Below are 16,335 nucleotides of genomic sequence, written 5' to 3'. Positions count from 1 at the left end.
TCAGTATTGAACAAAGTAAAATTTGTTCTCAATCAGAAATCACTCCACACTCTTTATTGCTCTTTGGTTATACCATATCTAAATATGGTGTAATAACTATAAAAGCAATCTTCACTCGTTAAATGTAGTACTGCAAAAAAGGTCAGTATGGATAATTCATAATGCCGCCTACAGAGAACATACTAACTCCTTATTTCTGAAATCACAAATACTGAAACTTGCTGATATAGTTAATCTTCAAACAGCTAAAATAATGCATAAGGCTAAAAATAACCAATTACCTAAAAATGTCATCCAATACTTCTCTACAAGAGAGGAGAAATATGATCTCAGGGAAGAACTACATTTGAAACACTTCTATGCTAGGACTACGTTAAAAAGCCATAGCATTTCAGTATGTGGAATCAAACTATGGAATGGATTGAGTAAGGAAATCAAACAATGCACAACAATGAGCCAATTCAAGAAACAATACAAGCAGTTGATGTTTGCTAAATACAAGGATGAAGAGTCTTGAACCAGTCATGATGTGCTATATACGTATATCACTATATTGACACTTACTATGGTACCCATTATGTCGTTAGATGGTCATATCACCTCGTACTTCGGTACGTGAAAAAAATAACATTTACAAAAAAACCCTTAAACTATATTAGGAAAGCAGGAAGTGAACAAATGTAGCAGTTACTGATTGTAAAAGTATCAGATGGAGGGGTAGGATTTAATAAGCTTTGCTTCTTCCTACTCCTTTTGGACATGTGGAACTGGGAACTGATTATGGGATGCACTTAATTGTAATCTGATGCATGTTCAAATAAATACAAAAATCAATTATTGTCAAGTACTTACAATGATGCACTTCCCAAAACATCAGACTAGTGGTCCGACCATAGGCCGCATATACTACATCAAATTGACCTGCATGGCTATCATCATTTTAAAGAGGATGGTCATGAAAGCCTGCAAACAGTTTAGACTAAAGACATGCATTGGTGGAACATGAACATGAATGCCAACATGTATTGTGACATACTGAAGCAGAGCATAATGACCACAAACACACCTTGAAGACAACCCACTGCCTTGCTAAAGAAGCTAAGGATATAGGTCAAGGACATTTAGCATCAGTAGGGCATCCTCAGGAGTGCAAGGTGTCGTCATGGAGGACAATTGGGATCTCACTGTCACAGCATGGGAATATCCATCCATCCATCCATCCATCCATCCATCCATCCATCCATTCATCCATCTTCTACCGCCTATCTGAGGTAAGCAGCAACCTATGCAGGGAGGCCCAGACGTCCATCTCCCCGGCCACTTCGTCCAGCTCCTCCCGGCAGATCCTGAGGCCTTCCCAGGCCAGTTGGGAGACATAGTCTCTCCAACATGTCCTAGGTCTTTCCCGAGGTCTGTTACCGGTTGGACGGTTATCAGAATCAGAATACAAACAACAGTATGTGGGAGCAGAAAGAGGCGACTCTTCTTAGTGAGCCGAGTCAAAGAGTTTGCTCTCAGGAAAAGAGCCAAACCCCCCCCATTACAAGTCAAGCGAGTTGCCTCGCGACACGCCCTTCAGATTAAAGCAGCAGCACAGCACCTGAAACATCTGAAGGAAGAGAGCGGGACAAAGGTGAGTAATTGACCTCCATACCTTTTGGAGCATTTTGCATTTGAAAACTAAATAAATAAGATAAATCCCCTGCAATTAAAGCATTACCTGGAAACTATTTCACTATTTGAGAAAACGGGCAAAATACATGGAAAACAGTTTGATATTATTCTTTTCGAATGCTAATTGATATGGCAATATGGGACACTCTGATTGGACAGACTCAAATATTGTAAAACTGTACCAGACGACTTTAAACAGCAGATGGCACGTGTGACAACTAAGTTGGTTCATAGCGCACAACTTATATAAACAGATACAGAACATCTGGGTTGACTGGCCAACGTTTATTTGAACGACTGTAAGGAGCATCAGTCTTAATCAAATACAGTATGTCGTGGTATTTGGGATCTATATAAATATTCATAATTTCACACTGTACTTGTGTTTTGATTGTGTATCCATCATCTATCCACAAATCTCCTTATGGCAACAATGGCTTGCACGTCTTGTGTTGAGGGTTGTTTTTTTTTTTGCAATTTAAATGCATTAATGCAACTGATTGTAAAAGTTCCTCCTTTTCGCATCTTGCAAGTAAATAACAAGTTAGCTCATTTATTAAGTTATTTGTTATTTGTTTAACTTGGTTGTGAAATATTCAGGAAGGCCTTCAAGGGTAAAATGTGAATGATTAAACACAGGCTCATTAAGCAATGAGTGTTACTTGTTGTTTGTCTGTGTGCCACATGCATCACCAATAAGGTCAAGTTAATTTTTAACATTTAAATTATAATTTTTTTTATATACAGTAAAACACCAGATCGCAGCAGAAGTATTTTAAGAATACCTTTAACATAGAACAGATCTATAGACAGTATTGTCATATTAAACAAAGACTTATATGTTTAGTGACGTGTGTCGACACAGGCAGGAGAAAAGTAAATGTCAAATAATGGTAACCTATGATAAATATTAATATTTGTCCATTTAAATCGCTTTTAACATTTTCCTTAGTGAAAATTGCTGAATTTGCAAAAAAAAAAATCCTGATCATATATAGAGCAGAAACTTGGCTAAATGTAGTCAGTCAGGGTGCCAGCTTCTGTTAGTTAGCATATAATGAATAATATAATTAACACACCACATGCTGAGGTGTGACCGTGTTGATTGAGTGTCTTTATTTGGACTTTGTATGATGAAAAGTGGCAAATATCAAACACAACTGTCGAGGCTAGATTGCAATCCAATTGACTGTCGCAAAATAACAATAGATCTACAAATAAGAACACAGAATTGCAGTTAAAATTATCTGCATTTACAAATCACAACACAAAGTGCTAGTAAAGAGGTCAATCTTGTAGAGATTTATTACCAATGTTAGCTCACAATAAAGGCTGTAATTAGTCAGTCTCATCATATTGTAATTCCCCTGGTTGCGGTAAGGAAGAGACACTCACGTCGCCGATGCACTTCAGTCGCTTTATTAAAAGTGGTCAACTTTTGATTGTCCACTCACACCCGGGCTGCTGTGGGCCACAACCCACGCCGACACACGCACACTCTCAGCTTCTAGCTAGCGCTCTTTCACGTCTCTCACTCACCTAGCGCCACACCCAACCTCACTCTCTCACTTGTGACGTAGCACCGTCACCTTCCAAGCCCCGCCCTATGAAAAGCCCAGCCACACAAAGTACAATTATGTCAAGGTAACCTTGTTGTAACTGTATTTCTTTTTCTTCATTAATTCATCTCAAAATTATTTCGCTAAAAGGTTTGCTGTCGCTGTGTTTTTTCGCTGACTATTTGTTTTTGGTGGGCGTTTCTTTAAACCGCATTGACTTCCCTGTATGTGTGCCCGGCTGTTTGATTGACAGCACACTCCCGCCTATCACAGTCGCGCACACAGACAGTCACGTTTGAAAATTGGTGACTGTCGATAAGAATTGCGGGACAGCGAGTTCATCCTATGGAGTTTGACCGGTGTTAGCTGGGCGAGGTTCCAGCTCAAATACAGGATAAAATGTAGATTGTTGTTGATTTATTTTGTTTTTGAAAAGATGCCCAAGTTGTTCTATCTATGTAGATATCCAGTAGTAGCCACCAACTGGATACTGTGTATTGAATATAGTCATGATAACATCTGAGTATTATTATTTGACTATTATTATTAGCATTATTTCTTGTACTTTGTCTGTAACAGTACTTCGTTTGTCAGCATGAAGACCAGAGAAACTAAGTTCATCAATCAGGGCCAGGCGGATGAGATGGTAATTATCCCTTCCCATTTCCTGATGGATAACTGAGTTTTATATATACTAAGTGTATTTCTGTATGCTAGCCGTATCACTGTTATATTGTAGCATAGGTTGTGTAAATGGTCATCTTTAATGTGTTGCATGCAATTGCACATACAGTCAGTGTTACAGTAGGTCAGTGCACCCTTTTGGAGATGGACCCCATCCCACATCCCAGTAAAACCATAATGGATTCTTCTTATTTGATTCATGCAGGAGGTGTGGGGGTACCGGCCCTGTCTGTACAGAATCATCCTGGTGGGTCTTGGTGCCCTTTGCACTGGGGGTCTCCTGTTGCTGCTGCTATACTGGTTTCCTGAGTGGGGGGTGAAAGCCACCTGCTCACACACCTCACTGAAGGAGGCGCAGAGACTTCTTCTCAGGACCACGGTGCGATCATTAACTCATTTCCTGTGTAAATTTTATGCTATGCCCGCTTTCACACATTTGTCTAGGTCTTAATGCTATTGCACATCAAACCATGACGGACACAAAGTGTAACCTTTAACGCAAGAAAGGGTATTTAATCAAGCTCAACCACAGTGGTACCTCAGATTCATAAAGAAAATGTCTGGGATGTGAACTTTGCTATCAACTTCCATTGGAACTGCTGATGACATAAAATATGTTTAATGAAAAACACTTTTGTCACAGGATGATTTCAAGCAGTGGTTTTGTGCCAGAGTACGTGTGATTCAGGCTCCAGGTCAGACCCCCTTTGACAACGTGGATCAGCAGTCCACTGCTCAGTTAGAGGATGGGGAGAGACACCAAAGCCTCAAGGAGCACGATGGGAAATTCACTCAGAGAGACTCTTTCAAGGTACATGTATTATTTCCCAGAAGGAGTTTTTATATTCCTCAACATGTGTTTGTTTCTAATAAATGGACTTGGATCTAAATGATTGAAATATCCAAACAAACACATCCATGTATGTTTTCTACTTAATTATGCATTTTTGGCCTTGTGCGACTTATACCAGTCACTTAACCAGTCATGATGTGCTATATATATATCACTATATTGACAGTTACTATGGTACCCATTATGTCATTGTAGGGTCACATCAATTCGTACTTCAGTACAAGGTACATTATTAAGAAAAACAAAAAAAACAAGCAAAAAAAACCTTAAACTGTATTATGGAAAGCAGGAAGTGAACATATGTAACAGTTACTGATTGTAAAAGTACCAGATGGAGGGGTAGGATTTAATAAGCTTTGCTTCTTCCTATTCCTTTTGGACATGTGGAACTGGGAACTGATTATGGGATGCACTCAATTGTAATCTGATGCATGTTCAAATGAAATAAAACCATTACCATTACCATTACCTCGGAGCGACTTAGTCCAGAAAATACGGTATATTGTTGTCTAGGTTGTGTAAATCAAAGTACTGATCACCTGTCTCTGCTCTTCACAGGTCCATTACTTCAGCCACCACAGCATTAAATACTACTGGAATGAAGGGACACAGAACTTTGAATCATACACGTACGTCTCCATACAAAAACACCATACTATGATTGGTCTTGTTTTTATCAAAATCAGGTGTACAATCAATGTTTCAAGTCAGCAGAAATAAGTACGCAGGTTTTGTTTAGGGGCTTGGAGGATACAAAGGTGAGCTGTGCACACATTCACACCGACCACAGCGATGGACTCACCAAATCACTGCAGGACTACAGGTACTGTAACATCATTGTAGACAGTTTTGAAATGACACATACATTATTGGGAATTATGCGTCTTATCAACAGAGCTTTGTTTTTTGGCAAGAACGAGATTGAAGTAAAAGTTCCACCTTTAATCAAGCTCTTTGTAAAAGAGGTAATAAAAACACAAAACGGACATTCAGATGGAGTTTGTCCACTTGTTTTGATTCTTTATTTTTCATGTCTTATTTATTCGCATTCATATTGTATGCTTCTTTTTCCTCCCTGTAGGTCTTGAATCCGTTTTACATCTTCCAGATCGGCGCTGTTATTCTGTGGAGTTTTGAAAACTACTACCATTTTGCCATTTTCATGTTTTTGCTGTCTGCTCTTTTTATAGTCATCTCTGGATACACTATTAGAAAGGTGAGTCATATAACACCCATTAGTGATGTGGGCACCAATACTGAAATATCCATCCAGATGTTGAAGAATTAAGTTTAATTTCCTGTCGGGATTCTATTACATCATACTTTTTTTTCCCTTCTGCCACATTGCAGAATTATAAGAGACTACGTGACATGGTGGTATCGCACTCTATGGTGCAAGTTTCAGTGTGGAGGGGAAATGAAGGCATGTTTTCATTTTTTCTTTAGAAAACTATGCAGACACTGGCTATGAATGATTTGCTTCCCTGGGTATAATCAGCTTTTATACACTTTTGTGCATACATTTTCAAGAGACATTCCCCTCCACCCCCCAAAAAAAGCAACAAATAAACATTGAGAGCTCTGCTGAATGAATTTGACTGCCAAGATGGAGGATTGTAGTCCTTACATTCTTTAAAGTAATTGTTGATATATAGCGCAAGTAAAAAATCAAACACAATCCACTTTTGTGGTGCCCTCTATGGACGACAACTCCACTAGGATTTGCTGAGGTTGTCCATACCCAGGGCCAGCTCTGCATCCTAGCAATATTACTTGTGGAATGATGTAATTATCCTGTCCTCCTTTTAAACTTGCTATCAGGTATTGAACAAGTCATGTCAACAGAGGTCGTGCCAGGTGATGTCATCATTATTCCAGCAAAGGGATTGATCATGCCCTGTGACGGCGTGCTTATCTGTGGCACGTGTACTGTTGATGAGAGCATGTTGACAGGTATAGTGTGTTTACATCGATATATACAAAAATAAGTACTTACCTATGTTAGAATTATTCCATAGAAAATAACACATATGTTCTGGTAACGCTTGTTTAATCAGCTATTGGCTATGGTGCCATCTTACAAATAACCACTAAACTCATCACACAGCAACTTAACACTCAAAAGGTATCAATCCTTTACCAATACGAGTTTAAAATGCATTTTGTGTGAGAAATCCATTTACTTGGATGGCCCTGCAATGCTGCCTCTGTCCACCAGAGAGAGCCAAAGGAGCCCGGAGGGAGGCTGACATCATTGCAGCGCCCCAGCAGGCACCGATGAATGTGTTGCTCAGACGCAATGCATTATGGGAAAACTTTAAGATGTTAAGATTGGTACTTGTTTGTATATTTATCAGGTATACCAAATGGGTTGACAAGCTCATCATGAGTGTGCTCATGAACGTAGCCACAATTAGTCCCATAAAGACCATACATTTATAATGTCTAACTGTTGGTGACTGCATTTTGTTTGGATCTTTAGGGGAGAGCGTTCCAGTTACTAAGACCAGTGTGCCAAGTTCAGGCGAGGAGGCAGACAGGATGTATAATGCAGAAGAACACAAGCTACACACCCTCTTCTGTGGCTCACATGTTATCCAGAGTCATGCTGCTGACCAGGTGAAGGTGGTCGTGGTCAGAACAGGTGAGGATTGAGCTTTCTCAATGAAAATGGAAAAAAAAATGTATGTGAAGAGAATGAAGTCAAAACATTACAAAAATAAAATGCACAAACATGATAACAAAAACCCAGCAAAAATGGGGAGAAAAGAGCTAAATGCATACTAATTTACAACTTTCACCTATATCACAAATTAATACAGTATATCTTACATGATCCTACAGGCTTTAGTACAGCCAAGGGCCAGCTTGTGCGCTCCATCCTCTACCCTGAACCCATCAACTTCAAACTGCACCGTGATGCTATACATTTCTTGATGTGTATGGTGGGGTTGGGACTGATTGGTGTCATCTATGTCATCGTTGTGGGTGTCATATATCAGGTATCGATTGTCGTATGTACAGTAAAGTTTGTAGTGGAAACTCTCCATAAGGGACACTTACATAAGTGCACCACCAGATTTAGTATTTGGTGCTTTGATAATCCTTGCAGTATAAATTTACTTATGATTGGCATACTTGTGACTTAAAAGGGACCTATTGTGCTAATTTTTTGACCATTTGTATTGACTTGTGGTCACCCATACAGCAGCTACACACAAGAACCCGCACAGATTTTCCAGAATCTGCACCTATTCCAGCTGTATTTCCTTTGATTTGATGGTCTCTTTTAATTTATTCCACCCACGGCCTGCCTCCAGGCATGCCCACTCTGCTGTGATTATTCACACGCCCCAATTGCTTCCTAACTATGACCTAAATAAGGAAGTACGCCCATCTGTGACATCACAAAGGGGGCAGTTTTACCACGCCTTTTCAAACCGAGCGTTTTGAGCGATCCCAAACTTCTTTCAGGGCTCACTTCCAAATGTACAAACCTCATTATCTGAAACTTTGGCATCGTTTAACATGAGAATACAATATTCTAATTCCATTTATAGGTCAGAAAAATGGAAAAAGCATAATAGGTCCCCTTTAAAAATCGTCTGCCAGTAGTGTATGCCCAACTTAAGTGTTTCTCTCTAACTTGTTCCTTGTTGGCTCTCTAGCCAATTGTCTATCTGATGCCATTCCTTCATTGGTCTATTCTTAATCCCACCTAGAGTTCGGCGGAGAGTATCATCATAGATAGTTTCAACATCATCGCAATCACCGTGCCCCCAATTTTACCTGTGACCTTGACCGTTGGTCTTGTGAATGCACAGCGGCGCATGAAGAAAATCGGTATCTTTTGTATCAGTCCACAGAGAATCAACATCTCTGGTCAGCTGAACCTGGTCTGCTTTGACAAGGTGGGCTTAATCCATTTCATTGCATTCATTCATATTGTTCTTTAGCTTTTTTTGTTATCAATAATCTTCATTTTGACTAGACTGGCACTCTCACCGAGGACAGTTTGAACCTGTGGTGTATTCAGAGAGCTGAAGATGGCATGTAAGTTTTGTGACTTTTGGGTTTGGTGTTATTTAATGGTTTCCTCATAGGACAAAGGCTATTTGTGCCTAATTTTTCTTGGCAGTGTGACCAGTACGATTCGGATTTTTTAAAATGTGACCCATGCCTCTTTAGTATAAATCCCATATGTATCTGATGCTATGGCAGCCTGAATTTGGGTTCCATATATCCATCCAATACATCATCAAAATGCATGTTTTGCTGTGTGAGAGTTGGGGAAAGGTACTCACAGGTGTAAACAAAAGTTATCCTTCTCATACGGATATTAAATCTGTGATGGTTTGCGTCAATATCCTACATTGATCCTACACCTCCTCACACTCCTCAACAAACTGCCAGAGCCCAAATTCTTCCTTATTTGGTGAACAATATGTTGCCACAAATATGCCAGGACTGAGATGCTATGTTTATTTATGTATACATGCGTGTATACATGCGTGTTGTGTGTACACCGTGCATGCACATCGCTTCCCGAAAACACTGCTTTTCACATTAAATCCAATGTTTTTCTGGTAATTTAATCTCTCTGCCACATTGTGTCTTTGGGAAGAATCATGTAAGAGGTAAAAGTACATATAAATATTCATTTATCCCTATCATTTATCATTTATATGCATTTACAATTGTTTTATGCATGTAAAACTACAATTGTAAAACCGTATTATGTGTAGGGCTGTGAAACTATGAAAAATCTAAATCATATTAGTCAGTGTTCAAATGAATTAATCATGATTAATCACCAGTTGCAGCTAAGTCTGAAGTATGACCATACTGTATTTTACTGTATTTCATTAAGAGAAAGAAAAGACACAGGCAAAACAGTGGTTTTGAAACAAGCTATCTGTGGGCGGACGCTAACCAAAGTTCCACTGTAACAATGGGTTGGTTGTCATTAGTGCTCAGTCGTATATGTGAAACAGATCGGGGGGGATTTTTAAATGTGGCAATGAAACATTCATACCATAATAATTCAGTTTTATTTTTATTTTTTACTGAGTGTTATGAAGCAAATATTGTATGTCAATCTGTTCCAGGCAATTGTATTTTGTTAGTGGGGTCATATAACCTTGTCCTTGTCCTACAGTTTTTCACCTCCAGAGACTGAGGTCACTACAGAGAGTCTTGTGAAGACGTCTTTTGTCGCCTGCATGGCTACCTGCCACTCATTGACCATCATAGAGGACAAACTCTGTGGAGATCCTTTAGACCTCAACGTGTTCAACGCCACAGGCTCAGTGAGGAGCTTTGCATGTTTACGTGTAAAAACGTGCAAAGGGTGAGTTGTACAAGAGTTGGTTTGATGTTTTATAACATTATCATTATCGCTCAGATCCTGGAGGAGCCAAAAGAAGAACACAAAGCACGTTACAATGCCAGTATTTCCACAATTGTGCGACATCCGCAGCAAGTAATCCTTTACCATTGTGTCATTGTTGATCGGCCGGTATGTTTTTCACTTTCATCCGCTTTGCCTCACTCTGAAAATCTTTAACATGCTACTTTCAGTGGACGGAGTTTGGCATTGTGCACCAGTTCCCATTTTCCTCAATGCTGCAGAGGATGAGTGTGGTGGTCAGGCAGCTGGGACAAAAACATTTTGATGTCTACCTGAAAGGAGCTCCAGAGACTGTAGCTAACCTCTGCAAACCGCACACAGGTCAGAGGGATACCGTACATGGTAGTGGTCTGCCACCATGCAGTTCCGTTCTTCAATTTGTTGAATCGACATGGAGAGAAAACACTAAACTCAGACTGACATTTGACGTGTATTCGTTTGTCTCCACAGTCCCTCTGAGTTTCACAGAGATAATGAAGAGTTACACCCAGCAGGGTTTTAGGGTTATTGCCCTGGCACATCACCAACTGGAGTCCAAACTCTCCTGGTCGGAAGTCCAGAACCTTTGTCGGTATGCGTTCATCATTCATATGTTTCTTAACACTTGCAGTATTTAAACAGGAAGATATTGTTTACCAAGGAAGGTCACATCAAGCCAATGAGCAAATTTGCTCAGACTCATATCAATAATTATCATAATGTTTGCTGACACACAATCGTGTTAACCTTTATTAAGTACATGCGTGGGTTTTCTCCGGGTATTCCGGTTTCCTCTCACATTCCAAAAAGCATGCTAGGTTAATTGGGGACTCCAAATTGTCCATAGGTATGAATGTGAGTGTGAATGGTTGTTTGTCTATATGTGCCCTGTGATTGGCTGGCGACCAGTCCAGGGTGTCTTGCCCGAAGACAGTTGGGATAGGCTCCAGCACCCCCACGACCCTCGTGAGGATAAGTGGCATAGAAAATGCATCGAACTACAAAAGATATCCCATACACTTTACTGCTACCCTAAATGAGAAACAAAATGCTACAAACCCTAAACAAACTTTAGTAGTTTAAGATTCTGACTGTGTGTGTGTGTGTGTGTGCGCTGGGCCTAATAGAGAGCAGCTAGAGACCAACATGGACTTCCTTGGCTTGGTTGTCCTACAGAACAAAATCAAAGAACAGACTGAAAGTGTGTTGTTTGACTTACGACAAGCCAACATCCGTACTTTGATGGCTACAGGTAAGTTTTTAAAACGGAATGTCCCCATCATGTCTAAAGTTGACAAAACTTTGTATTTTTTTTGTATGCTGTTAGGTGACAACATATTGACAGCCATATCAGTGGCTCAAGACTGTGGGATGGTTCAAGCCCATGAGAAAGTTATTATTGCTGATGCAGTCCCTCCAAACTATCAAAACCCTGCTAGCATCACATGGCGCTACTTTGACAAGCCTGGTTTGATCAACAATCAGGTAAAAAACTGAATAATTCATAAGTTATCACAGTGGATCCCAGCCTATTGGCGATGCAGTATTTCTAGCCCTGCATGTTTATTCATGGGGAAAGCATCCTGCAGCACATAAAGCAGGGACAGCAAAGGTCAGCGGAGGTATGCTGGAGCCTATCCCAGCTGACTTCGGGCGAGAGGCGGGGTACACCCTGGACTGGTTGACAATTCAATTCAATATAGCAATAAAGATAATTGCACATATAATTCCGAAATGGTTGTGTATATAACCCGAGTAGCATGTCAGTTAATGTAGCTACATAGTGTTCATTAGACACACAGTTCATGTATTACATCCAGTTAGCATTTGCTATAAATGGAAATAATTATGGAAAAGACAATGCAGCCGAAGTCAAGGCAACATATTATAAAGGTTTCAGCCATGGGTACTTTTTCCATTTAATTATGAAATAATAGTTTAACAGGTGGAAGTGTAGAAAAAATAGCATTTTTATAGTGGAGTTCAGGAAAGCCATCCTATTGACTTTTTTTTGTACATAACTACCTTTTGCAAATGAAAGGATACCTTTTAGATGTACTTAATATTGTCATTGTAATATACTCATAATACTGCTGAATTATTTTATTTGCAATCAGAATAATAAAGATTAAATAACTGTGCAATAACCATGCAATAAACTGTGCAATAAATGTGCAAGACACCTGTGATCTGGTCAACATGTATAGATACCGTATTAACCGCACTATAAGGCGCACCTAAAAGCCTTCAATTTTTTCAAAAGCTGACCATGCACCTTATAATCCGGTGCGCCTTATGTATGGATCTAGTTGGTACTAGTACTGTTTTCATTTAAATACTTTCACAGTTGAGTCTGATTTGTTAGATTTTGTCTATTTTTCTGCCCTCTTTCAGACTGCTGAGGTCGGCTTCTCTGTGGAGGAGCCGGACTATCACTTTGCTGTGAGTGGCAAAGCCTTTGCTGTCATCACTGAACACTTTCCAGACCTCTTCCAGAAGGTACTGAGATACATTTTAATCTATCAGGTTCTTAGAATGAAAATGAATGGATGTTATACTTTGTCTCTCCTCATGGGGGTGCTGCAGTTCCTCATGAGAGCCACTGTGTTTGCCCGTATGACACCAGACCAGAAGACTCAGCTGGTGCAAGATCTTCAGAACATTGAGTCAGATTTATTTATGTTCTTTGATTTAAAAATAAGTGAATTATACTTTATGTTTTTAATTTACATTTTTAATCCTCCAGTTACATTGTAGGGATGTGTGGGGATGGTGCTAATGACTGTGGGGTGAGTATTCTAAGCGATGCACTGATGTCATATCAGATTGTTGTGTTTATCCTGTTTCATTGATCCTTCTATGTCTCTCTCTGTCTCTCCTTTCAGGCCCTGAAGAAAGCTCACAGTGGGATCTCTCTGTCTAAGTTGGAGGCCTCTGTGGCTTCCCCCTTCACTTCCTCCATCCCAAACATCTCCTGCGTTACGAACCTGATCAGGTAGCTCAAATTGTCTCTAGTTTTGACTGTGGGGTATTGTTTACATATACGATACTTTTGAAACAGTGCCGAAATCTCTGAATACATACAGACATTTTCTTTTGGATCCCAGTGGAAACATTTGAGTTATTGTGATGCTTTTCTAACTTTCCACAGGGAGGGCCGTGCTGCTCTTGTAACAACCTTCTGTGTGTTCAAATACATGGCCGTCTTCAGCAGCATCCTTTACTGGAGTATCAATCTGCTCATTTCAGTAACTATTATGCACAGTATTTGTATACGTACCATGTGTACAATCAGTAAGGTACTCAGTATGTAGCTTACTGATTGTACACACTGTAATATTTTGCCAGAATTCAATCTGATTTTTCCTCTAAATGTAGTGGGTGTGGCTTATACACCAAGATTTATGGCGCATGACAAAACAAAACAAATCTATGTGGTGCCCTCCAGTTAGCTCAGGAAAAAAAGGACATGCAGCATAGAAAAAATGTGTGGTTTCCATAATGTGGTGACATTCATTGAAATGTATATTCTGTGTAGTAATATTTAATGTGGATGTGGAGTGGATGCAGTCTGCTGTGTAACTGATTTGGTGTCTCTTTAGGTTTCCAGCTTGTTTGGGAGCGTCCAATTCCTTTTCATTGACCTTGGCATTTCTTTAGTTATTCCCTTTACAAGTGAGTAACACTGAGACACCATATTAGAACAGTTTTATTGATATTTTGTGTAGTCCATGTAAAATCTAGATCATTTTTCAACATTTACGTCTAGTGGGTCTCAACCCTGCATGGAAGAAGCTGGTGCGAGATACCCCGCAAACCAGACTGATCACCGGCTCGGTGCTCTTCTCCGTTATATCTCAGATTGTCAACTGCCTGCTGTTCCAGCTTTTGCCTTTTTTCCTAGTAAAGCAGCAGAGTTGGTATGAGACGCTTACGCCAGCGTGAGTAACTCTTCCTACGAGTCTGAAATATGCTGCAACAGGGCACTTCTAAACTGTTAGCAATGAGTATTGACAAATTATCCTCGATGACAGGCCCTGCAGTGAGTCCAGCGTCAGTGAGCACGGGAACAGCACATTTGGAATTGAAGGCGAAAACTACATCAGGACCTTTGAAAACACCACCATCTTCTATGTTGCCGCCTTCCAGTACTTGATTGTAGCTATTGTCTTCTCCAAAGGAAAACCGTTCAGACAACCAAGTTATAAAAACTGTAAGATTAATTTTGCACTTCACAACAAGTATAGTTGTTACACACATTTAGTTCAGAATTTGTGGAATTCTCATTTCTGGTATATTCTGAACTATTGTGTTCAGACAAGTTGGCCTGACACCATCAGATTCATAAATTTGATACTATTTGGCTGGGATAATGCTGCTTTTTAGACTTCCTCTTTATGTGATATTGTGATTTTATTCCCATAATATATTCCTATAATATTTTGACTTAATTCTCGTAATATTACGACTTTTTCCCCAATCAAATGTTTAAAATCTGACCGTTTTTTGCAACTCGATGCTACTAAAATTATATTTTTATTCTTGTAAAATTGTGATTTTTTTTTCTTTTAAGAGTACCAACTTTTAAAAGTACCAACTTTTTTTCTCAATATTTTGACTCATTCTCATACAATTATACACTATTATTATCAACCGATAATGTCAAAGGAAAATGGTGGCCCGCTGTGTTGTTAGCCTTGTTTAAGGACTAAGAGTCTAACATTTTATTGTTTATTATAATCCTGGGTTATTATTTAACATATATGTGTGTGCCATAATATGTACTCGTTTCACTAACTTCTTCACTTCTCCATTGTACTTTTCAGGGCCATTTATATTGTCCTGCTCCGTTCTGTATTGTTTCTTCGTGTTCATCATACTGCATCCCATTTCCGCCATAGACAACGCATTGATGGTGAATCTTATCATTTTTTTTAACCAGTGAAATGCTTTGTCACTTTCCATGTGAATGTGAACGTTTGTATTTACTGTATGTGTCCTCCTATTGCCTGGTATTCGGTCTACGGTGTACCCCTCCTGGAATAGGAATGCTGTAGTTGATGTTTTAAGATTCCACGTCAACCGATAGAAGTGAATATTCAAGATAAAGCTGGAAAAGATGTTTGATTGACAAACTGTCACACTTCCTTCCTTCAGATCATGTGTATTCCCTATGACTGGCGCGTCACACTCCTCATCATTGTTGCAGGACATGCTGCTGTGTCGGTCACACTGGAGGTATGTTCACACTCTCAAATCTTCACTTTGAACATATTTTATTGGGAAAATGTACGGTAATCCCTCGCCACTTGATGCTTCCAATTGCATGGCTATGAAAAAAAATCAGGTTTTGTGGCCCAAAGTGTGCATATTTCAGCAGATTTTCTTATATTAAGCATTTTCAAACAAAAAAAAATGGATAAGGAAACTAAGATACAAATATAACGCATTCTGAAGATGCATTCAAAATCGTTGTGATATGTAGTATTCCACATTGGGTCACTAGGTGTCAGTGATGTTACGGTAATGTTAGGTGAGATGCACAAGCACCAGACATGATGGCCAGAACAACAGGCTGTTATTGAAGGTTTGAACTCCACTCTGAACGACTGACGTCACTTTCTGTCCGCCCCCACTCAGCTCCCCTAGCACTGGAGTGGATTTACAGCAACACACATGAGTGTAAAGGGGGACAATGGGGTGTAATGTTACATAAGTCTAAATGGCTCAAACAATGTTAAAAGTAATGTTAAGTGAAAATAAGAAATACATGGAAATTCAATTGTCACGATTGGATCACGACCCGATTATTGCGATAAACGAGGGATTACTGTATTTACAGTCTGTATATGCACGGTAATTAATCAAATAATCATTATTGTACATTTGTGGGGCTGCAACTCAATCAAGTGTAGTCTGGTTGCCAAATTCACAGTAAAATCTATCACAGATTTTGATCCATGACACCTTGTGGATGATTGTTAAAGCCAAACTGTGTGTAAAGGGGACCACCAAATCCCCTTCTGCAGACACAGCACAGGTACGAATTATTTTGATTTTTCCTGTCCTTTAAAAGCTCTTTCCTACTTCTTTTTTTATGCACTGGTCTCCAATTTTACATATGTACGCACTAGCCACTACATTAGGTACACACACACCTCTGTACCTTTATACTT

The 16,335-nt window shown here is 39.5% G+C and overlaps 1 protein-coding gene and 1 long non-coding RNA gene across 2 annotated transcripts; both read left to right on the top strand.

Moving 5' to 3' along the window:
• Positions 1–3,564: 3,564 nt before the first annotated feature.
• Positions 3,565–4,289, top strand: LOC144901296 (uncharacterized). The gene is made up of 3 exons (XR_013629479.1): positions 3,565–3,634; positions 3,813–3,879; positions 4,123–4,289. It is a non-coding gene; the product is annotated as an uncharacterized LOC144901296 (long non-coding RNA).
• A 184-nt stretch (positions 4,290–4,473) lies between these two features.
• LOC131139851 (polyamine-transporting ATPase 13A3-like) lies at positions 4,474–14,507 on the top strand. The gene is made up of 28 exons (XM_078794696.1): positions 4,474–4,484; positions 4,590–4,728; positions 4,966–4,987; positions 5,300–5,399; positions 5,510–5,593; positions 5,666–5,735; positions 5,852–5,986; positions 6,121–6,193; positions 6,592–6,723; positions 7,253–7,414; positions 7,615–7,784; positions 8,505–8,681; positions 8,762–8,823; positions 9,929–10,079; positions 10,175–10,252; positions 10,351–10,501; positions 10,631–10,751; positions 11,287–11,411; positions 11,487–11,644; positions 12,554–12,658; positions 12,746–12,825; positions 12,906–12,948; positions 13,045–13,154; positions 13,311–13,407; positions 13,762–13,834; positions 13,929–14,100; positions 14,194–14,400; positions 14,477–14,507. The coding sequence occupies exons 1-28, from the start codon at positions 4,474–4,476 to the stop codon at positions 14,505–14,507; spliced, it is 3,039 nt and encodes a 1,012-aa protein (XP_078650822.1).
• Positions 14,508–16,335: the final 1,828 nt, after the last annotated feature.

Source organism: Doryrhamphus excisus, linkage group LG11, assembly GCF_037039965.1.
Source record: "Doryrhamphus excisus strain RoL-2023G ecotype Guam linkage group LG11, RoL_Dexc_Guam_v1.1, whole genome shotgun sequence".
NCBI classification, from domain to species: domain Eukaryota; kingdom Metazoa; phylum Chordata; class Actinopteri; order Syngnathiformes; family Syngnathidae; genus Doryrhamphus; species Doryrhamphus excisus.
Note: the sequence above shows the minus strand (reverse complement) of the source record. Positions and strands in the feature narration are given on the sequence as shown.